Source organism: Quercus suber, unplaced genomic scaffold (genome assembly GCF_002906115.3).
Source record: "Quercus suber isolate HL8 unplaced genomic scaffold, Cork oak 2.0 scaffold_688, whole genome shotgun sequence".
Lineage (NCBI taxonomy): Eukaryota > Viridiplantae > Streptophyta > Magnoliopsida > Fagales > Fagaceae > Quercus > Quercus suber.
The window spans coordinates 184,758-209,909 of record NW_027070129.1 but is presented as its reverse complement, the minus strand read 5'-3'; the positions used below and the strand labels follow the sequence as shown (position 1 = coordinate 209,909).

At 36.1% G+C, this 25,152-nt stretch overlaps 1 protein-coding gene and 1 pseudogene across 1 annotated transcript; both read right to left on the bottom strand.

Moving 5' to 3' along the window:
* Positions 1-413: 413 nt before the first annotated feature.
* Positions 414-19,674, bottom strand: LOC136061058 (cytochrome P450 736A117-like; annotated as a pseudogene).
* A 3,603-nt stretch (positions 19,675-23,277) lies between these two features.
* LOC112009058 (cytochrome P450 71A4-like) lies at positions 23,278-24,934 on the bottom strand. The gene is made up of 3 exons (XM_065766178.1): positions 24,536-24,934; positions 23,592-23,888; positions 23,278-23,319 (listed from the first exon to the last, which is right to left on the bottom strand). Exons 1-3 carry the CDS (start codon positions 24,932-24,934, stop codon positions 23,278-23,280), a joined length of 738 nt encoding a protein of 245 aa, XP_065622250.1.
* Between the last annotated feature and the right edge of the window lie 218 nt (positions 24,935-25,152).

The window sequence follows — 25,152 nt, the reverse complement described above, 5'->3', positions numbered from 1 at the left end:
AGAAAAAGAAAAAACTAAAGAAAAAGAAAAGATTAAACGTGAAGTTTGTTTCTGAATAAATGAGTTAGTGGGAGAGTGATCCGATTTTGTAGGAAATGTTTTAGGTGAGAATTAGAAATGTATTTTTACAGTGTTATCCTTAAGTTTTCGCTCTACTTAAACATAGGCTGTAGAAGTATTTTGGAACAAAAAAAATTCAGTCCAAACAGAAAAAACTCCATAAATAGTAGTACAGATAGATGATTATTTTCCTTAATTAGATACTATAGATACGTTTCCAAATTCCATTTTCAGCAACCAAAATGGAGTGAAGAAAAATGAGAAACTCAAACTTACCAATTCCAGATTCCTATTATCCAAATTGAAAACATAGGGATTCTGCTACTACTAATATGCATCGCCTCTATATACTACTAGCCAAAATATGGAGTTGCAATTGCCATAAGAGGAAATTTTCTATGAATGGTCAGACTAGCAGATTCAGTCATGACCAAATCTACTCCTCTTGCTCCACCAGGCATTGTCCAATCAAAGTTTTGAATAAGATTTGCCAAAATAAGCTCAATAGTGGTTATGGCAAAAGAAATTCCTGAGAAACCCCTCCTTCCAGCTCCAAATGGAATCAATTGGAAGTCATGTCCTTTAAAATCTATAGATGAAGTTAAAAACCTTTTTGGTTGAAACTTCTCAAGTTCGTCCCATGACGCATGGTCTCTTGCAATTGCCCATGCATTTATAATAACTTGTGTTTTAGCTGCAATATCATAACCTTGTACTTTGGCATCTTGAATTGATTCTCGTGGAAGTAACAATGGAATAGGTGGATGGAAACGAAGAGTCTCTTTAATATTTTACTGCGTTCAAGTAATGCATTTTATCCAAGTCAACCTCTGTTATGTATTTTTTGTTGCCAGTGATATTTCTCACTTCATTTTGCACCTTTTTCATCACCTTCGGGTGCCTTAAGAGTTCTGCTTGTGCCCATTCTAAGATTGTGTAGTGTTAGGACCAGCAACAAATGCATCCTATAACAAAAGAGGATCAATATTATGAAGAAGTTTGTCAAAATTAATGGATGAGAAAAGAGTGCCAAATACCATAGCCTCCTAAACTAAAATAGACCCTTTTTGCAATTATGTTTTGATTGTTTCACATTCAACAGTATTCACGCTATTTCACATCATATCATGTATAAAATGTGGATATCTAATATAAAATTATGAATATTGTAATAAATATTTCATGTTCAAAAGTGTGAAACAATAATAAGTTTTGAGTGATGGAAACTAAAAATGATTCCAATGATGGGTTCATGTGAAATGTTGTTACAGTTATTACTCACCAATGACAATTTGTCACTACAAATAGATGTGAAAGTGTGTGAAAAAATGTACATCTATATACTTATTGTTGGAAATTTAGACCCCTTAAACACACAGATTGCGTAGCCTAGATTAATTAGCCAAGTTATTACTTAGTCAAATTAAGCAATTCTAGGTTAAAACAATCTAAACAATCATATCAAGATATAAAGCAGCGGAAAATAAATAACACAAGATATGATCACCCAGGAAACCACACGGTAAAAACCTGGGGAGGATTTGACCCACCGATCCTCAAGGCTAACCTGAATTCACTATGAAAGAATTGAAGTTCGTACAAAAGGACTACAAGCTCCCCGCTCGACTTCCTAATGCTACCCACCAGTAGAACTTCCTGACACGACCACGCGCAGGCTCCGAATCCACGGACTACTTCTTTCTTGAATTCTTCAATCAGCTACAAGCTCCCCGCTTGCTTTTCTTTTAAGTTCCAATGGTTGCAACAGTAATGATCTTCAAGATGTTGAAATAATCTCCACCATGAAAACCCTAAGTTTTGTGTAAAGGAAAGCTCCTCAAAGATCTCACACGAGATTCACACAAAACAGCAATGTATGAGCAACAATACAATATGGACAACCTTCAAAAACGTGGCTAGGGTTTTATTTATATACCTAGGGTAAAAACATAAAACCCTAAACGTTTAATGAAGTAGGGCTGAGTTGGAAATTCTGCAGAAAATTCAACCTGTGCGATTTTCGATCGATCGAGTCTATTCTTCGATCGATCGAGCCAGGCCGAGAGTCCCAAGTACTTCTGCAGCCACTCGATTCCAACTTTACAATATTAAACCAACTTTGAGCAAGTCTAAATAAGACTAAATACAATGTTTTGATCATGGTTTGCCAACATTACAAATTAGAGTTCTAAATACATAAAATCCTAAGACCTTAGAACCTAACAAACTCCCCCTTTGGCAATCCGTGACAAAACCCTAATTAACAGCTCAAAGTTTTACAAATAAAAAGCCCTTTACAAAGATAATGCTCATAAAATTCAATTCAGCCTAACTACTATCCATAGTTGCAAGTGTAGACAGCAGCTTAGTTGAATCAACCTGTATAATCCTGAAATACTCAACAAACGCATAAACGCATGTGTGACAGTAAAGAGTAAAACAACAGGTATAACATTCTTGTAAGATCCACACAACACAAAATAAAGACATATAAAAATGAACAAGTCATAAATATAAATCAATACGCAGTGAATCATAAAGCAACAAGAATCAATAAAAAATATCATGTATATCAATCAATGTTACTCCCCCTAACATGAATATCCCCAAAAATGATATACAAAGTGAAGCACATAGATACAATCTAAAACTCCACAAGCTCCTCTAAAAAAAAAAAAATCTCCCCCTAACAACAAAAACTCTACTACAAGTCAAAACTCCACTCCCCCTTTTTGTGACGGAATGCCAAAGGGCAATCACAAGTCGCCATCAAAAGGAGGTGGTGAGGGTGAATGAAGACGCGCAAGATCAGCTCGGAGAGCACGCATCTCATCCAGCAAGTCCACCAAAATCTGACCATGAGCCTGCTGAACAGTCATGACAGTCTCCAAAGTACGACGAACATCAAAGTCGGCCGAAGGAGATGGAGGAACATCAGCAGCAGCAGCATCATCACCAACTGGAATAGGAATATCCTCACCAGCAAGACCTGCAGAAGAAGAAGGAGGAGGTGCGCTACTAGAGGGCTCAGATCTAGGGTGTTTAGAACCAGCTCGAAGATGAGCGGCCCTCTGTCTAAGAAAAGACGCACCTAAAGGACCTATCACATGGACGGGCTCAGAGGAAGGAAAGTCACTAAGACCAAGATAGAGAAGAATCCTATGAATGAAAATAGGATGAACAAGAGCATGAGCAGTAGATGAACTCCTATAAACTTCGTTCAAAGAACGAAGAAAAAGATGGGGAAAACTAATAGGAGCATCAGTAACAAGAGCGTACAGAAAAACACACCTCTCAAGAGGAATGGTGTGAACATGGGAAATAGGCCAGATCGAATGACAAGCTATCCGAAAGAACAGATAGTGCAACCCAGAGAGCTCAGCAGAAGTGATCCGAGGATCAGAACCCCACTGGACAGTAGTACCAGTGACGTATGACAAAACATCGCTAATCTCGGGAGACTCATCATAAGGATAGACAGGATGCTGGACCAAAGGTACCCCTAGAGCATCAGCCACTACCCGAGGAGTAATGGTGTACTCTACGCCTCGTATCCAACTCTTAACTAGAGTGTTGGAATCATAGACGCGGATAGAGATGTTCGAATAGAACTCTCTAATCAAGGCAGAAGGTGGAGGAGGATCAGAAACATCCACCAAGGGTAACCAACCCCGACGCTCAAAATTTGCCCTAATGGCAGGATCAAGCTCATCTAATAGCACAGAACGCTCAGCCCAAATCTTTCTCTTAACGGTCAGTTTCTCAAAAGTCTCTTGGTTTGCCTCACTCGGAAACCTCTCACTATCAAAGGATGGAGGGGGTGAAGGAGAAGGTGAGGGAACACTCCTACGGGCTCTAGTTTTCCTAGGCATAGTGCTAAGGAAAGGACAGAGACACACAGAGAAAAACACAAAGAAACAAGAGAAAACAAAACCAAGGCCAGACTGCAAATTAGCACAATAAATAATATAGAACAAAAATCTATATGATGCATGAACAATAACATGTTGTGATGCATGATCTAAATGCAGTGACAAATTAAGTTTAATTGAGAGTAATTGGACAAAATTGGCTTGAACAAGGAATTTCTATCAAAAATCCCAAAATTTGAAAAACCACTTGAAAATTTTGCAACAAATTGATGAATTAAGCATTACAAAACACAGCACATAGATTATAATGCTTAATTACACCAACACAACAAGCCAATTTCATCAAATTCTATCCAATTTAACAAAAGCCCCAATTCGGATCAAGAACAAACCCTAGAATTTTCAATTTTTCACAAAACACAAAATTGATCAAATTAACCATCAAGGATCATTAATATAATGTGTCCCCACAAAAACCCAATGATCAATTTCATAAAATAAGGTTTGAATCAACAGAAAATCCAAAAAGAATAAAGTCCGAAAATTACCCTTAAATGCATGGATTTATGCATGAAATAATGAAAATAACATCAAAAGGAAGGGCAAAAGAGTCTTACCGGCTTGAGGAAGGAGAGATCTTGCAAAAACAACGGAGGAAAACGACAAAATCTCAAAGGTGGAGCCTTGCCAACGCGGAGAGAGAAGGAAAAGTTTGAAAAAGTTTTGAAAGGTGGTTGAAAAAGTCAGATTTGATCTTTTTAAAAAGCTTTTCCACGATATTCGATCGATCGAAAATTACATTCGATCGATCGAAAAGCACAGTCATTTTAAGACAAATGAGAGCACTTTTTCGATTGATCGAAAAACAGGCTGGATCGATCGAAATGGGCAGAGGCTCACTAAATTTTGGAAAAATCACAGTTTTTGAAAGACACAAGCCTAATTTTGAAAATAACTCCTCAAAGCATTAAATTGAAGAAACAAAATGCATGAGTATGAGATGGAATGCTTTTTCAAAAACCCAAAATTTTGAACCCAATTTTCTTAAAACAAATTTCAATCAAACTCCCATTGAATTTTCTCAAGCAACAAATATGTTGTGCATAAATCTCAAGATATTTTCAAACTTGGTTGGTCAGACCAAAAACACACACTAGCATGTACAGTGTTTAACAAAGAGTAACTTGTGTCGTGTGTGATACTAGCAAAAACTTGAGATACATGTGAGGTGATATGTGAATAGCAATCAATCACAAAGTCTACACAATTCATCACATAGAATTTAAAAGAGACTATCACCTAAAGAGTTACATCCTATAACTCCCACATCTCCTAGAACAAAAGCTTGCAATCATGTAAGTTTCTTGCATTTTTGCCTCTTATTTGTATGAGATGGCATTCAGCCTAATAGTACACACCGGTTTGAATTAAGTGAATTGGCATCAAGCCTAATAGTACACACCAGTTTTAATTTAATTTGAGGCTACACCTTATGTTCTTTTTGTGCATGTGCTACACTTTCTCGAGCACAGAATCTTATGATATGCACTAAGGTGTTCATGATTGGCTAGTGAACAGTGGTGAGATGGTTATTTATGCCTTTCTCAAAAGGATCAAGTCCGACAGTCAAATAACATGTGACTTCAAGATTAAGACAAAGTGATAAACACCATAAACATCTTTCCCACACAACATGCACTACAAAACTTCAACTAGTAAAGTGCAATAAATAAGCTTATCAAAGCTAAACAAGGTACATAAACATGTTATGTAAAGATAATATGGCCAATCCTTGATTATAAATCCAAGATATATAATACAAAACACAAAAATCTTTTTGGTTTTAACAAACTTTATAACCAAAAACAAAAAAGCACATATTATGCTAAATGAACAATGCAAATGCAATGCATGACAGTGCAAAACTAAGCTATAAAGGGTACACAAACAAGAAATATCAATTTCTTAATTAACCCTTGAGTACATGTACAAACTAGTACATACTCATTCAAAATCAAAAATAGCTTAGCACAAACTATTCAAGTTTCTCCACAATGTCAGGCATGTTCTAAATCAAGAGAGATATAACAATTCATGTAATCCTCAAAAAGAAAAACTAGACACAAAATAAAATATTTTTGTCTTTTTGAAATTTTTCAATGTTTTTGGTTTTTTTTTTTTTTAAAAAAAACAACCTAAAAAACAAAACAACCAAAAACAAAAAACAAAACATGTCCACAAATAATTGAAAGAATTAAATCAAGGACAAGTTAGCAACACTCACCTTGGAGAATCTTTTCTCACCCATTTAGCACGAGTATTCGGCTTTGTAGGTGAAAATCCATGAGAAGTAGAGTGCATTTGAGGAATTACACCAATCTTTTGAGAGAGACTGAAATCCTGCAAATTCCTTTCACAAACCAACAAGCTCAAATTTTTCAAAAGCATATGAAATAATTTATTTGAACCTATGGCAGGAGAAATATCATCACATATCCTAAATTGAAACATAGAATGCTTAAATTTTAATTTATGACAATTAGGACGAATGTGACCGGAGACACCACAAAAGTGACAAACAGGAACAAATTTAGGAACATCAGTATTCCTAATAGCAAATCTATTCTCAGATTTTGGTTTTTGCCTCAACAAAGAACAATTTGGTCTAATATGACCAACAACACCACAAAGGTGACAAGTAGGCACAAAAACAGATTTATTATGCTCTCTAACAGTAGGATTAGACTTAGGTTTAGAAACTTCAGCGTCTACATCAGAACTTTTACCTTTGTCTAACCTAGCAAAATAAGCCTTCTCTTTATTATTCCTCTTAAAAGGAGGGATATAAACTTTCTCAGTTTTAGGCTTAAGAGAAACAGAAACACTTCTGTTATCATCAACAAGTTTGGTATTAGACAAATTTTCCAATTTAGCTTCAGCCTCAGCTAACTTTTGTTCCAAACTTTTCATCTTCTCATCTTGAGAGGAAATTTGATTTCTCAAAAATTCATTCTTTTTATTAGACTCATCTAATCTCACAATCAAATCCTCTTTTTCAAGATTAGCCAATTTTAACTCTTCCTTGAATTTCTTAGAAATTTTCAAAGATTTAGATAATTCCTTACGAAGAGTTTCAAAAGCATCAAAAAAATCAACAGAAACAATAGTGTCCTTTTTATTCAAAACATCACAGGCATCAATAAAATCAGCAGAAGCATGAGCAGAAATATGATCAGAAAGACACTTCAAATTATCCATGACAACAGGGGTCAAGGATCAGCTCTTAGATCAAAAGATCTACAACAAGAAGAGCTACCCGCTCTGATACCACTTGATGGAAATTTAGACCCCTTAAACACACAGATTGCGTAGCCTAGATTAATTAGCCAAGTTGTTACTTAGTCAAATTAAGCAATTCTAGGTTAAAACAATCCAAACAATCATATCAAGAATATAAAGCAGCGGAAAATAAATAACACAAGATATGATCACCCAGGAAACCACACGGTAAAAACCTGGGGAGGATTTGACCCACCGATCCTCAAGGCTAACCTGAATTCACTATGAAAGAATTGAAGTTCGTACAAAAGGACTACAAGCTCCCCGCTCGACTTCCTAATGCTACCCACCAGTAGAACTTCCTGACACGACCACGCGCAGGCTCCGAATCCACGGACTACTTCTTTCTTGAATTCTTCAATCAGCTACAAGCTCCCCGCTTGCTTTTCTTTTAATCTCCAATGGTAGCAACCTTGTTGATCATCAAGATGTTGAAATAATCTCTACCTTAAAAACCCTAAGTTTATGTGAAGGAAAGCTCCTCAAGGATCTCACAAGAGATTCACATAAACCGCAAATATGAGCAACAAAGACTTAGAGAGGTTTGGGTACAAAACCCTAAAAATAAAAGGAGGCACAAGAGGCACTCTAATCTCTCTCTCAGAAGTCCCAAAAACGTTCTAAGGTTTTCCTTATATATAGGAGTGTTTTACTTGATCCCCAAGACGTTTAAATAGAGTTTGGGCTGAACTGGAACTCTGCAGAAAAATAAATCTGTACGTGGTTCGATCGATCGAGTCTAATTTTCGATCGATCGAGCCTTACAGATTTAGTCCAATAAATCTGCACTCACTCGATTCCAGTTTTACAAATAAACATACTTTGAGCAAGCCTAAACAAGACTAAACAACCTGTTTTGATCATGGTTTGCCAACACTACACATTAGAGTTCTAAATACATAAAATCCTAAATCTTTAGAACCTAACACTTATTCATTAGTTTTTATCTTATACAAATAAAATAAAAATAAAAGACAACGGTGTAATGATAAAATTATATATTTTTTCTCTCATTAAAATTTTGTTAACAATTGCTGCCCACTTGTCCTTTACTAGCTACTATAGGATGGAAGTAATATCTAATTTTTCTAATCCACCTCATTAATTAGTACAAACATCCAAAACAAATGCATATATTCTTAAGCTCATCCTAGAATGTTTTAGAAGTGTCAAGGGCTCTTAGCTTGCCGGAAAGAATAAAATTATCTTTTACCTCTTTAGACATGTAATTTAGACATAATGATTATACATCCCATGTAAAGCTTAATAATCCCAAATGCTAAGTATATATTTTTCTGGGTAAATTACAAAGTACACTTCTAAAGTTTGGGATTGTTTGGATTTTACATCTAGAAGTTTGCTTTTGTTAGCAAAACCCCACCATCCGTTAGTTTTGATTGTTAAGTGACAAACTGGTATGCTGATGTGTATTTATTAAATTTTTTTTTGCCCAATCAGACTCCCAAAAAAATGTTTTTTCACTTAACACAAAGAGCACTACTAGTGCTTCCAAAGCGGTGTCATTTTCGGAGGCTAATTTGGACAACAAAAGAAAAAAAATACACATTAGCACGCCAACATGTCACTTAATAGTTGAAATTAATGGAGGATGAAGTTTTGCTAATAGAACCAAATTATAGGGTGTAAAAACCAATTTTCCAAATTTCAAGATATAAAAACCAATTTTCCAAATTTCAGGGTGTAAAATTCAAATAACCACAAAATTTAGGGGTGTACTTTACAATTTTCCCTATTTATTTAGTGTTGGTAAATCGTGAACAAATTGTAAGTCTTGTATGTTATAGAGTTATATTTTCAAGACCAAGACAAAGATCCAGAATCAGCTCAAGCATAAGAAGTTTTTGTTTCCCTTGAGACACAGCTAGACACATTTGATTTATCGAGTAGTGCCTTAATAGACTCTATTAATTGAGTTTCGCAATTCTTAAATTTTAATCAAGCCCATTAAGTGGTCTCATGACTTGTATTTCAATCCCTACATGAAAAATTATTTAAAAGATCATAACAATTGACTAAACACAAGGATAGAGAGCCTTTATCATGCATATAGGATTTCTATACCTAATCTCTCAATTCACTATCATACCAGAGACACCCAAGTGAATTTGAAGAATGGTATTGTTGAAGATTTGTGATCAAGTTGGAGCCACAGTATCAACAAAGAAAAGCTGCAATGAATTCTTTGAGGTTGTATTGAAGTTGCAAGTAGGAAATTCCTATTGGCAGAATCCATGTTATAAGAGTTCAAAACTGGTTGGAGATACGTGTGGTTGTGTGAGTAAATCACTACTTAAGGTAGCAACTAGAAGTTAGGGTTAATTTATGATGTAAGAACTTCAATTCTATTAGTAGATTCCGTCTTGGGGTTGGTCGTAAATCCTTAAATATTTTTTTCCTTAAGCTAAGCCATTGGTTTTTCAATTTGTATGTAAATTTCCTTGTGTCTTTGTTTTACTACGCTTTATGATTGAAAATTTGTTTACTATGGCTTAACTAACCTTGAAGTGAAATCATTAACTACAATTTTTCCAGTGGAGTTGGTGTACCTTTTTTTAGACTCCCTATCCCTTGTGTGTTTATTTATTTATTTCTCTAAAAGAAATTATATTCATAATAGGTTAGCTAAATAACTTGGTATAATTTTGTTGGAAAATCTGGTTTTGTATTTCATACAAAACACACAGCGGAAGCAACAAACACCGGATCTACTTCATTCATGAAAGATAACATGTAACCTTGAATTATAGAACAAAAAATAGAAAGTGTACCTTGATGCGGTGAAATTCAAAACAAAAGATTAGAAGTACTTGGAAAAACTTTTAATCTTCACTCCAATTCCACTCAATGCCTAAGAAGTGTGGTCTCTCAATCGGTTTTCAAGGAGAGAATAAAGAGTGTCAACACTCACATACACCATGAACGGTTTTAGACCCCTTAAACACACAGATTGTGTAGCCTAGATTAATTAGCCAAGTTGTTACTTAGTCAAATTAAGCAATTCTAGGTTAAAACAATCTAACAATCATATCAAGAATAATAATGCAGCGGAAAATAAATAACACAAGATATGATCACCCAGGAAACCACACGGTAAAAACCTGGGGAGGATTTGACCCACCGATCCTCAAGGCTAACCTGAATTCACTATGAAAGAATTGAAGTTCGTACAAAAGGACTACAAGCTCCCCGCTCGACTTCCTAATGCTACCCACCAGTAGAACTTCCTGACACGACCACGCGCAGGCTCCGAATCCACGGACTACTTCTTTCTTGAATTCTTCAATCAGCTACAAGCTCCCCGCTTGCTTTTCTTTTAAGTTCCAATGGTTGCAACAGTAATGATCTTCAAGATGTTGAAATCATCTCCACCATGAAAACCCTAAGTTTTGTGTAAAGGAAAGCTCCTCAAAGATCTCACACGAGATTCACACAAAACAGCAATGTATGAGCAACAATACAATATGGACAACCTTCAAAAACGTGGCTAGGGTTTTATTTATATACCTAGGGTAAAAACATAAAACCCTAAACGTTTAATGAAGTAGGGCTGAGTTGGAAATTCTGCAGAAAATTCAACCTGTGCGATTTTCGATCGATCGAGTCTATTCTTCGATCGATCGAGCCAGGCCGAGAGTCCCAAGTACTTCTGCAGCCACTCGATTCCAACTTTACAATATTAAACCAACTTTGAGCAAGTCTAAATAAGACTAAATACAATGTTTTGATCATGGTTTGCCAACATTACAAATTAGAGTTCTAAATACATAAAATCCTAAGACCTTAGAACCTAACAAACTCCCCCTTTGGCAATCCGTGACAAAACCCTAATTAACAGCTCAAAGTTTTACAAATAAAAAGCCCTTTACAAAGATAATGCTCATAAAATTCAATTCAGCCTAACTACTATCCATAGTTGCAAGTGTAGACAGCAGCTTAGTTGAATCAACCTGTATAATCCTGAAATACTCAACAAACGCATAAACGCATGTGTGACAGTAAAGAGTAAAACAACAGGTATAACATTCTTGTAAGATCCACACAACACAAAATAAAGACATATAAAAATGAACAAGTCATAAATATAAATCAATACGCAGTGAATCATAAAGCAACAAGAATCAATAAAAAATATCATGTATATCAATCAATGTTACTCCCCCTAACATGAATATCCCCAAAAATGATATACAAAGTGAAGCACATAGATACAATCTAAAACTCCACAAGCTCCTCTAAAACAAAAAAAATCTCCCCCTAACAACAAAAACTCTACTACAAGTCAAAACTCCACTCCCCCTTTTTGTGACGGAATGCCAAAGGGCAATCACAAGTCGCCATCAAAAGGAGGTGGTGAGGGTGAATGAAGACGCGCAAGATCAGCTCGGAGAGCACGCATCTCATCCAGCAAGTCCACCAAAATCTGACCATGAGCCTGCTGAACAGTCATGACAGTCTCCAAAGTACGACGAACATCAAAGTCGGCCGAAGGAGGTGGAGGAACATCAGCAGCAGCATCATCATCACCAACAGGAATAGGAATATCCTCACCAGCCATACCTGCAGAAGAAGAAGGAGGAGGTGCACTACTAGAGGGCTCAGATCTAGGGTGTTTAGAACCAGCTCGAAGATGAGCGGCCCTCTGTCTAAGAAAAGACGCACCTAAAGGTCCTATCACATGGACGGGCTCAGAGGAAGGAAAGTCATCAAGACCAAGAAAGAGAAGAATCCTATGAATGAAAATAGGATGAACAAGAGCATGAGCAGTAGATGAACTCCTATAAACTTCGTTCAAAGAACGAAGAAAAAGATGGGGAAAACTAATAGGAGCATCAGTAACAAGAGCGTACAGAAAAACACACCTCTCAAGAGGAATGGTGTGAACATGGGAAATAGGCCAGATCGAATGACAAGCTATCCGAAAGAACAGATAGTGCAACCCAGAGAGCTCAGCAGAAGTGATCCGAGGATCAGAACCCCACTGGACAGTAGTACCAGTGACGTATGACAAAACATCGCTAATCTCGGGAGACTCATCATAAGGATAGACAGGATGCTGGACCAAAGGTACCCCTAGAGCATCAGCCACTACCCGAGGAGTAATGGTGTACTCTACGCCTCGTATCCAACTCTTAACTAGAGTGTTGGAATCATAGACGCGGATAGAGATGTTCGAATAGAACTCTCTAATCAAGGCAGAAGGTGGAGGAGGATCAGAAACATCCACCAAGGGTAACCAACCCCGACGCTCAAAATTTGCCCTAATGGCAGGATCAAGCTCATCTAATAGCACAGAACGCTCAGCCCAAATCTTTCTCTTAACGGTCAGTTTCTCAAAAGTCTCTTGGTTTTCCTCACTCGGAAACCTCTCACTATCAAAGGATGGAGGGGGTGAAGGAGAAGGTGAGGGAACACTCCTACGGGCTCTAGTTTTCCTAGGCATAGTGCTAAGGAAAGGACAGAGACACAAAGAGAAAAACACAAAGAAACAAGAGAAAACAAAACCAAGGGCAGACTGCAAATTAGCACAATAAATAATATAGAACAAAAATCTATATGATGCATGAACAATAAAATGTTGTGATGCATGATCTAAATGCAGTGACAAATTAAGTTTAATTGAGAGTAATTGGACAAAATTGGCTTGAACAAGGAATTTCTATCAAAAATCCCAAAAATTTGAAAAACCACTTGAAAATTTTGCAACAAATTGATGAATTGAGCATTACAAAACACAGCACATAGATTATAATGCTTAATTACACCAACACAACAAGCCAATTTCATCAAATTCTACCCAATTTAACAAAAGCCCCAATTCGGATCAAGAACAAACCCTAGAATTTTCAATTTTTCACAAAACACAAAATTGATCAAATTAACCACCAAGGATCATTAATATAATGTGTCCCCACAAAAACCCAATGATCAATTTCATAAAATAAGGTTTGAATCAACAGAAAATCCAAAAAGAATAAAGTCCGAAAATTACCCTTAAATGCATGGATTTATGCATGAAATAATGAAAATAACATCAAAAGGAAGGGCAAAAGAGTCTTACCGGCTTGAGGAAAGAGAGATTTTGCAAAAACAACGGAGGAAAACGACAAAAATCCTGAGGTGTGGAGCCTTGCCAACGCGGAGAGAGAGAAAAGTTTGAAAAAAATTTGGATAGAACCTTTGAAAAAGTCAGAACTGAACTTTTAAAAAGCTTTTCCACGATATTCGATCGATCGAAAATTACATTCGATCGATCGAAAAGCACAGTCATTTTAAGACAAATGAGAGCACTTTTTCGATTGATCGAAAAATAGGTTGGATCGATCGAAATGGGCAGAGGCTCACTAAATTTTGGAAAAATCACAGTTTTTGAAAGACACAAGCCGAATTTTGAAAATAACTCCTCAAAGCATTAAATTGAAGAAACAAAATGCATGAGTATGAGATGGAATGCTTTTTCAAAAACCCAAAATTTTGAACCCAATATTCTTAAACAAATTGCAATCAACCTCCCATTATATTTTCTCAAGCAACAAATATGTTGTGCATAAATCTCAAGATATTTTCAAACTTGGTTGGTCAGACCAAAAACACACACTAGCATGTACAGTGTTTAACAAAGAGTAACTTGTGTCGTGTGTGATACTAGCAAAAACTTGAGATACATGTGAGGTGATATGTGAATAGCAATCAATCACAAAGTCTACAAAATTCATCACATAGAATTCAAAAGAGACTATCACCTAAAGAGTTACATCCTATAACTCCCACATCTCCTAGAACAAAAGCTTGCAATCATGTAAGTTTCTTGTATTTTTGCCTCTTATTTGCATGAGATGGCATTCAGCCTAATAGTACACACCGGTTTGAATTAAGTGAATTGGCATCAAGCCTAATAGTACACACCAGTTTTAATTTATTTTGAGGCTACACCTTATGTTCTTTTTGTGCATGTGCTACACTTTCTCGAGCACAGAATCTTATGATATGCACTAAGGTGTTCATGATTGGCTAGTGAACAGTGGTGAGATGGTTATTTATGCCTTTCTCAAAAGGATCAAGTCCGACAGTCAAATAACATGTGACTTCAAGATTAAGACAAAGTGATAAACACCATAAACATCTTTCCCACACAACATGCACTACAAAGCTCAAACTAGTAAAGTGCAATAAAGTAAGCTCATCCAAGTTAAACAAGGTACATAAGACATGTTATGTGTAAATAAATTGACCAACCTTGTTTTTCAAAAATCAAGAACAATATGTTCAACATAAATTTTGCTTCCTCCTTTTCCCTTTTTTTTTTTTTTTTTTTTTTTTTTTTTTATTTAAAGGAAAACAAATAAATCCTAGAATGAAATGCATGAATGTAATGCAATGCAAGTCCTAGAACAAAGAAAACACAAAAAAAAAAAAAAAACAATGGTCACAAAAGAATAGAGCAATGAAGCACAAGGACCATGTCAGAAAGACTCAAGTATTTCGAGTCTTTTGCATCCAAAACTTTTTAGATGCACCATGAGCATTGGAGTTCTTATTCACATTTGAGTGATTCCCAACTCCATGATTGGAATAAAGGTTTAACACCTTTACCAATTCACCAATTAATGCCATAGGATCTTGTGCTTGAGGCACAGGCACTTTTGGTTTATTTGCTCTCTTATCAGCTTGAAGCTTGTAACAGTTAGGACGAATATGTCCAGACTTACCACAATAATGACAAACCCACGCAGGTTTACCATGCATCTTGTCCTTAGATTTGGTAGGCTCCTTAGGTTTAGATTCTCTTAAGTCTACCCTAGTCTTCTTAGGTGGTGAAACTTCTACAGGTTTAACTACCTCACTCACAGGTGGTTTGACAGTATCACTCACAACCTCACTCACAGAAGGTCCAGAAGAAGAAGAAGGAACAAAAGTAGTGGAATGTGGTCCAGTATCAAAGATGCTTTCAACATATCCTAACCCAGTTTTATCAGAAGGATACTTTTGAACATTCAGCATGTGATCAAGTTTAGAACTAGCAGATCTAGCAACAGATAAATCATGTTCCAAAGTTCTAACTTTATCAAGCAAAAGCATATTCTCAGATTTAACATTATTCAAAAGTTCATTTGCATCAAACAGTTTAACAAGCAAATTTCTCTTTTCAAGCTCAAGAGAATCAATTTTCTTTAGGCCAAGATCAACTTTCATAGCATCCTTTGCAGCAATTTTGCAAAGTTTGTTATAGGCCTCTTGAAGATCTGCATCTTCAGAGAGTTCCCCATCAGAAGGGTTCTCTTCAGCAGATATGCCTTCATTGACTATAGCAGTAGCCGTGAAAGCAATGAAGTTTCCATCCTCGTCACCACCGGACTCATCATCAGAAACCTCATTATCACTAAGGGTTACAGCCATAGCTTTACCCTTAGTCCTTAAGAATGTAGGACATTCAGATTTCACATGACCATACCCTTGACAGCCAAAACACTGAGGACCCAAAGAGTTATTAGAAGATTGACCAGAATTTTCTCTAGGTTTTTCAAAATTGTTAACCTTAGTGGGATCATTCTTCCTAAAATTTCTAGGTTCAGCAGTGTAAGTACCTCTTGCCTTTCTATTTGTATTCCTAAGAAAGTTCTTAAAGTTTTTGGCAAGATAGGCAATCTCTGTAGCAGAGAGCTCATCATCAAATCCACCACCATCAACATCATCAACTGACTTAAGAGCCATTGATTTGGATTTGTTCACTTTAGGTAGGTCAGACTCATAGGATTGAAGAGATCCTACAAGCTCATCAACAGGGATGGAGTCCACATCCTTGCTTTCAGTTATGGCAGTCACTTTGGGTCTAAAGTCTTCAGTTAAAGATCTAAGAATCTTCCTAACAATCTTAGGTTGATCATAGATTTCACCCAAATTAAAAGCAGAATTAACAATATCATTCAGTTTGGCATAAAATTCATCAAAGGATTCATCATCAGACATCCTAATGTTTTCAAACCTAGAAGTTAATTGCTGCAGTTTGTTTATCTTAACTGCCTTTGTGCCTTCATGCACAGTTTGGAGGATTTTCCAAGCAGTATGAGCAACCTCAACATTAGAGATTCTCTTAAATTCCTCCATAGAAACAGCATTAAAGATAGCATTCATAGCTTTGCTATTGAAGCTTGCTGCTTCTTTTTCAGAAGTTTGCCACTCACTCACAGGAGTAGCGGGCTTCTCCCATCCGTATTCAACGGAATTCCAAACCCTTTCATCAATGGATTTCAGGAATGCTTTCATCCTTACTTTCCAATAGGCATAGTTGTTCCCATCAAAATGAGGAGGAACAAACAGAGAGTGTCCATGCTCCATGACAACAGGGGTCAAGGATCAGCTCAGAGATTAAAAATCTCAAACAAAAAGAGCTACCAGGCTCTGATACCACTTGAACGGTTTTAGACCCCTTAAACACACAGATTGCGTAGCCTAGATTAATTAGCCAAGTTGTTACTTAGTCAAATTAAGCAATTCTAGGTTAAAACAATCCAAACAATCATATCAAGATATAATGCAGCGGAAAATAAATAACACAAGATATGATCACCCAGGAAACCACACGGTAAAAACCTGGGGAGGATTTGACCCACCGATCCTCAAGGCTAACCTGAATTCACTATGAAAGAATTGAAGTTCGTACAAAAGGACTACAAGCTCCCCGCTCGACTTCCTAATGCTACCCACCAGTAGAACTTCCTGACACGACCACGCGCAGGCTCCGAATCCACGGACTACTTCTTTCTTGAATTCTTCAATCAGCTACAAGCTCCCCGCTTGCTTTTCTTTTAAGTTCCAATGGTTGCAACAGTAATGATCTTCAAGATGTTGAAATCATCTCCACCATGAAAACCCTAAGTTTTGTGTAAAGGAAAGCTCCTCAAAGATCTCACACGAGATTCACACAAAACAGCAATGTATGAGCAACAATACAATATGGACAACCTTCAAAAACGTGGCTAGGGTTTTGTTTATATACCTAGGGTAAAAACATAAAACCCTAAACGTTTAATGAAGTAGGGCTGAGTTGGAAATTCTGCAGAAATTCAACCTGTGCGATTTTCGATCGATCGAGTCTATTCTTCGATCGATCGAGCCAGGCCGAGAGTCCCAAGTACTTCTGCAGCCACTCGATTCCAACTTTACAATATTAAACCAACTTTGAGCAAGTCTACATAAGACTAAATACAATGTTTTGATCATGGTTTGCCAACATTACAAATTAGAGTTCTAAATACATAAAATCCTAAGACCTTAGAACCTAACACACCATTTCATTCCTTATATGATCTTAATGAAAACCATTTATAAAATTTTGTATGTTTCTCTCTTTATATATAATTGATTATCTAATTGGGCTAGTCTTTTGGGCCATTCCAATTGGGCTCTAGTATGTGGTTTGAAGCGGGACCAAAAGAGAACAAAAAAGACTTTAGCTCCAATGGGCCTTGAGCTTTTTTGTCAACTCTTAACAAGTCTAAAGTTATCATTAGTTATATTCAATACCACTATAAGAATATAATTGCACTCTAGGCCTTAATAATAAATTATATCCCAAGACTTTATTATACATACAACCCCTTCATTAAAATATTTGTAGTAGTATAAAGTCATGAATGTTGACTGTCACTTTAAAAATTACTACATCTTAATTCTTGAGTACCTGGTTTAATCCTTTATGTTATTTATCATATATTTATGAAATCCAATTTCATAAATATATACTTTAGTAACTATTTACTAAAGTGGTTGTGCCCAACACTCTAAATCACCAAATCCATTAAACTTATCTTAAGAGAATATTTTATATCTCCGTTAAGAGATTATAAATTTCATCTTGAGAATATATGTTCCATTAACACTAAATGCGGCTGCTCAACATACTGAGGTTTTGATCGCGTCTTATAGATCTCACTCCTGATATATCAAAGTAACCCACACCTCATGATCAGGTCCATTATTCTCTCAGGATTTAGAGTTGATATAAATAGAAGTTGTGAGATTTATTATTCATTTGACAGTCGTTAGGAGAATAATAAATCTCACAACAGTCTAGTTCAATATGTCTTAACTCTTAAAATATATCAACATATCAACTAGAAATCTCCACTTCCATGCTCAAGACAAATCATCTTAGTTGATATGTTATAGTCTTCACAGATGAAATGTCCAATTTCATTACTGATTATAAACTAAAATTCTGAGTTTACAAAGAACTTGTTATTTATATCTTCTGTGACTTTTCACATAAATCACATACTATGCATCTCATGGACTAAGATAATGTCTCATTAGTTCATTAATAAATAGTCTCATATAATTAAACAATTTAATTATTTATGACATGTCAATAAATTGAATTTTAGGGGCATAAACCCCAACAAATTTCACTTATTTTTATCAATAAGGGTCTAGCCTATAACCTTTCACGAGAGAGAGAGAGAGAGAGAGAGAGAGAGAGAGAGAGAGAGAGAGAGAGAGAGAGATTTCTTACCAGGAGTTGGGCCTTAATGCTAACTCTATCAATAGGGAAACCGATCACGTTTTCCTTTTGAATCCAAAGCAAAACGTCCACAAAGTCCTTTTTTTGGTTTTCATTTTCCAAACCAGCAACAAGGTCATGACCCTTTTTCTTTTGTATATGCTTGTTAATTACTCTTCCTAGAAAAGCATCAAACTGTTTAACCACTTTCTCCACTCTAGCATCCACGCAATGGACATGGTTCACCCAATCTAGCCATGGGATATAGTCCTCAATGCTCATGACACCCAACAACTCCACAAACTCCCTTAGAAGCTCCTTAAACTTCCTTCCACCTTCCCCTTTACCATATTTCTTTCCCAAGGCCACCCTACATACTACATCATTAGTAAGCTTTGCAAACACTTCACTTAAATTCACAGCTAAAGTAGAATTAAAACACTGTTTGATTTTCTCTATCATTAGGGCAATTTCTTCATCTTTCACAGAGTGAAATGACTGAACCCTTTTGTTACTCAAAAGATGTAGCACAAGTATGCTTTTCATCTGCCTCCAATACTCACCATAGGGAGCCATTGAAACATCTTTGTAATTGTACAATAGTTTATCGAACATGCTTGATTTGGGCCAGTTTGCGAAGTTGAGGCCTTGGGTCTTCATGATCTCTTGGGCAGCATCAGCAGATGAGACAACAATGACTGGTACACTGCCAAAGTGAAGCAGCATGAGAGGGCCATAGCGTAGAGCTAAGGTTTGGAGTGAACGATGAGGCTGCAAGCCAAGTTGGTGAAGGTTTTCGATGATTGGTAGCTTCGGTGGTGAAGGTGGTGAGTTTTTATTGGTGTTACTGTTTGGAAGGAAGGAGGACCATTTGAATAGAAGCATGAAGATGAAGGCCAAGATGGTTAAAACAAAGGGTTGCAGCAACAAAGATGTTAAATTTGGCACTAAATATTGCAAGAAATATTGTGACATTTTCTTCTCTCTTTATCAGCAAAATGGTTTTTTTTTTTTTTTTGGATGTTTAAGTTTATGGGGTTTTAGTTGTTGATGTTCCACACTTTTCCAACCTTTATAACAAACAGCTAGCTCTGGAATAGTATGAACATTTTATTGTAGAAAACAAAATAGTATGGGCATGAATGTGAATAAAAGTGCCAACATTCAGGTGGTCTAGTTGATAAGATACCGGGCCATCAAGTCTTTAGGCTTGGGTTCGAATCTCAAATAATTAGATATGTGTTGGTGCTCCTTGTATCCCATTTCCATTACAAACGGTCCAAAAAATAATAAGTGAGTTTCTCATAGACCAGGAGCATGGGGTCTCGTCCAGGAGCAGATAGGATGTTACTATGGTCATGCTTAGGTAGAGAAGTCACACTGGTTGCCTTTCTCTACCCATTTTTTGTTAAAACAAAAAAAAAAAAAAAAAAAAAAAAAAAAAGGAAAAAAGAAAAAGAAAAAAGAATGTGAATAAAATTCAGCAAATGGCTAATGAGAGCCTGGTCTTTGAACCCCACTGAAAATTGACTTAGTTTGAATCGCTTCATTACGAACTCGACACATGCATGTTAGTCTTGTTAGATCACCTCAAATTCAATTAACGTAGTACAACGTAGGGATGGAGCCAGAACTTTGAGTTATGGGGACTATATTATTGGCTGTGTGTAGCAGTTTCAACCTTTGACTCTGCTACTTAGTTGCTAAGATTTTTTTTTTTTTTTTCCCCATGTGGGTAAGAACAAAATTATTTTTGTTGAGAATTTTTTAAAAGGCAGGGCTATTTAATTTGGATAAAATTAGTTAATTGAGCTTTTTCTTTTTTTTTTTTTTTTGGTTTTATTGGTAATTTTTTGTTGAGCTATTTTTTTGGGGCTTGTATATTTTTTTTTAGATTTTAGATCTATAAATTTTCTTTATGGTCACTAAAATAAGGAAAATGCTAGAGCAACAAGTTTTTATAAATTACTGATGGTGATAAGTGGTTACTGATAAGTAAAAAAATGATGTAAGTGGTGGATACATATGCGAACTAATAAGAATTTGTTACCAAAACAGTTTGTAAAAATGTTATAAAAAAGTTTATGAGTATAGCATTACTCTTAAAAGAATCATTGATATTGTTAAAGAGAAACAAAATATAATTTCATTCAACAAAATTGCCAAAATTAGTACACATATTAATAATAATATTTTATTTTAAAAAAAAAAAATTAGGGGAGCCATTACCCCCCATAGTCCAATGGTGATTCCATGAATTTTTTTTCTAAATAACAATAAATATTAAAAAATTTAGTTAGTTGTCACGTTGCAAAAGAATTTTGAAAACTAGCATCTCGAGTGTCTAAAACTCGAGTTCCAAGATAAAAATCAAGTTTTTGAGGTTTGATTTGTAAAAAAAATCCAAGTGAAAATCGAGTTTTAAAAACTCGAGTTCAGAAAACGCCCCTATAGGGCTTAAAAACGTCACTATAGGGCTTAAAAATGGAGTTATAAAAAAATTTAGCAGAAAAACGCCACTATAGGGCTTTAAAACGTCAGTGTAGGGCATAAAAACGTCACTATAGGGCTCACTGAACCTGGTATTAGCACTTATGAAAAAATTTTGCAGAAAAACGCCGCTATAAGGCTTTAAAACGTCACTATAAGACTTAAAAACGCCACTATAGGGGCAATAAAACTATAATTTTTTTTGCATGGAACTCGAGTTTCTGAAACTCGAGATTTATGTAAATGGATCTCGATTTTCTAAAACTCGAGATTCCTAGTTTCCTTTATAGTTTCACACTTTGTCTAACTAACCAAATTCTTCTCTTACCCATTATTATTCTGCCCATTCCCCGTGATTCCATCCATGGTACGACGGGTGCTTGACACGTATAGTGAGAAAGGGAAGAAAAGACTAGGAATGAATAGTTACATGCTAGACGTTAGAACACAATGTGATCGGTCTCAATTTGAATTCCGCAATTTTTTTTTTTTTTTGAATATTTGGTTAATAATGTACCTTCTCTTTCTAAATTTTGGCCACAAATGTTGTCTTCTCGTACTGTTATACCATTTCTCCTACTAGTTTCTAATCTATTGAGTGGTTTTACTTCAATTTGAATCTTGATTTGATGATTTCCTTAATTAGCACGACTCTTCACAAACTGAAAATTTTACCATTCTAAGAGACAGAGTATACGAAAATTGATTCATGATGTACATATGAAGAAATAAACTATAATAGAATTTTCCCTTAATAATGTTGATGCAATCTCACAAAATTTTATATACATAAGTGAGATTATTTATGAATGTTCAATATGTGTGTAAAACACCCTCGAACGTTTAGATCCCAAATTACAAATTATCAATTCAAGCTTATTATCAAACAATTAATGTGCGGAACATGAACATAAACCAAGCACAGAATTGATAAACAGTCTAAGCCAAATATAATCATATCCACAACAGAAAATAAATGGCAAAGATAAAGGAAGAGAGATGCAAACACAAGGACAACACTTGATGTGTTCTCGAAGAGGAAACCGAAGCCCTCAGCGTAAAACCTTTCCGCTGTCCTCCAAGCGGTTAATAATCCATTAGAAAATGTAGTTGGGATACATGAACAACAATAGACCCTCCAAGCCTAATCTACCAAGGTACCTAAGTCCTCTAAACTTCTTGCTCCAATGAGGTTGCGACGAACCTTTTTCTTTTCTAGTTTACTAGATTCCGCTATAACCATAACATTAACCAATAACCATTGGTCCCTTCCAAACTACTTCCATTAGCACCAAAATGCCTTTTCACAGACGTGGGTGTGATGAGAAAATGATTTGGTTAATGACCTCTCAAGAATATATCAATAGAGAGGAAGAGAGTAGAGGAATTTGAAGAGTCTTTTAGTGAGGATTAAGGATGAGGCAATCTTGTTTTTCTCATGGGTTTCTCTCACAAAATTCTCTCTAGAAGCTCTCTACATTTCATGGGTATAAAAGTCTATATATAGTAGTGTGTGTTTGGAATACGAAGAGTTAGTTTTCCCAAACAGGGCTGGTTGGCGGCTTGGCCTCACGACTAGTCCAAGTCACAAGTTCAAGTCACGAGATAACGGCCTGGCCAGCCTAGGTATTTTTGTCCTGTAGTGCACCAGCTGGCAAAACGCTTCAGCTTCCTGCATGCTTGCCACATGACTCTCATCTAGCGGCTTGCACTCGCGAGCCACCTGCAAGTTCCAGTCGCGAGTCCCTACTTCTTTGCACATTGAGGAACATTTCTTCATACTCTTTTCACACACTACCTTACATGAATCCCACCTAAATACAGGGTTACTAAGTGCTAAATTACAAGCGAATTGGCACGGAATAAAGCCAACAAGATGGTTGATAAATTTCAACCTTACAATCTCCCCCTTTGGCTATTCTGTGACAAAACCCTATAACAAACTCTAGACTTAAAGCGTGAGTTGGAAACAGTTGGAAAACTCACTCACACCTAACTCTAGAATCTGTGAAGCTTTTGAACTATAAGAACAAGTAACTCCTAAAACACAACAACACAATAAGTTCATTGTATGCAGAAAACTTGTAATGCAAATGGAGCAAGCACAATGCGATCAAGCACAATGAAATAAAGCAATAAACCATGGCAAGACCAAAACAAGCAATTACTATAAACAAGTGATCACAATGCTCATTCATACTTGGAATGAACATCCGGACATTCAAGCTGACAAACACAAGGCAAATCACTTGAATGGCCAAAACTCAACCAATGCACAGTACATGAAGTATATGCATCTAGGAATAAAGTACATGCATTGATGATAATTTCTGTGTCAGCTGCAGTATCATAGCCATGTATTTGGCATCTTGAATTGATTTTCGGGGAACCAGCAGTGGAATAGGTGGATGAAAACGAAGAGTCTCTTTGATTATTGCCTTCAAGTAATGCATTTTATCCAAATCATACTTAGTTATGTCCTTTTTGTTGCCAATGATCTCTCTCACTTCATTTTGCACATTCTTCATCATCTCTGGATGCCTTAAGAGCTCTGTCATTGCCCAATTTAAGACTGTGTATGTAGTGTCTGTAATAGCAGCAAATACATCCTATAATAAAAGATGGTAAATATTGAATAAAATTATGCATGATGAAAGAATATTACACCATAGCACAAAGAAAATATTTAGAAGGCAAACTATGGAAGAAGTAAGAAAGTTCTTTTATTTTATTTTTTTATTCATTTCTTCCTTTACAGAGAATGTCCTCTCAAGATATAGCTAAAGTGAGATACAAGACTACAAAAACTAAAGCATCATGTAGTACTTTAGTCCTTAGGTGTCTTCCATGAATACAAGCTAAATAGGAATCATTACTATTTACATATGTGTCTAGCTTTCATAATAGAATTAAACAATTATTTGTTCATTAGGTGGTATGGGTAAATAGTTACATAAGTATATAACTGTTCCTTTATTGTTTGCAAAATAGACCCTTTTATAATCAAGGTTATCTCTCTTTTTTTTGAGTGAAATAAAAGACTATTTAATATTACTGCTGACCTTCCTTCCTCAAACATTCCAAGTTATTTTCTTTATTATACATCTTTTCTCATTTTGGGCGGAAATGTTTAATTTCTCTCTCTCTCTCTCTCTCTCTCTCTCTCTCTCGGTGGTAAAGGAGGTCAAATGCATTAAAACTAAATCAGTCTATTACAAAAGGCCCATTCTATATCTAGGTTGCAAAGCCGATCCACCATAGGCGGTGGATGGGTAAACAAAATGAAGGGAACATCACTATTACTACCAATACAGGCTAAGGCATCTGCGCACTGATTTGCTTCCCTGTACGCTTGGGCAACTTGCAGGTTTGGGAATTTCCTCAAGAGGAGCCTACAATCGGTAAGCAAGGGCTCAAGAGATAAGTTAGCAATAGAGTTTTTCATCAGTTGAACAACAGCAAGAGCATCAAGTTCAACAATAAGATTATGTATGTTTTCCATTGCTGCCGTGTGTAACCCATCCCAAAGAGCCCATAGCTCAGCCATTACACTATTCACCTTCCCACAATTTCTGGCAAATCCTTTGATCCATTTGCCATGTTTGTTCCTCAGTATACCTCCTCCCCTCCCTAGCGCTACCACGAGTAGATCCATCAATATTTAACTTCGCCCAACTAGCTAGTAGCTCCTGCCACTAGATTGCCTGGAGATGCTTCTTGGCCTACACCTTACCCTCTATTGCTATGGCAAAAAATTATGTTGCTTTCCGTCTGCATTGCATATANGCCCGCATGAAGATCATCAGGCCCTAGAGCTTTATACGACTTCATGGATTTCAAGGCTTCATAGATTTCAGCATCTAAAGGGATGCT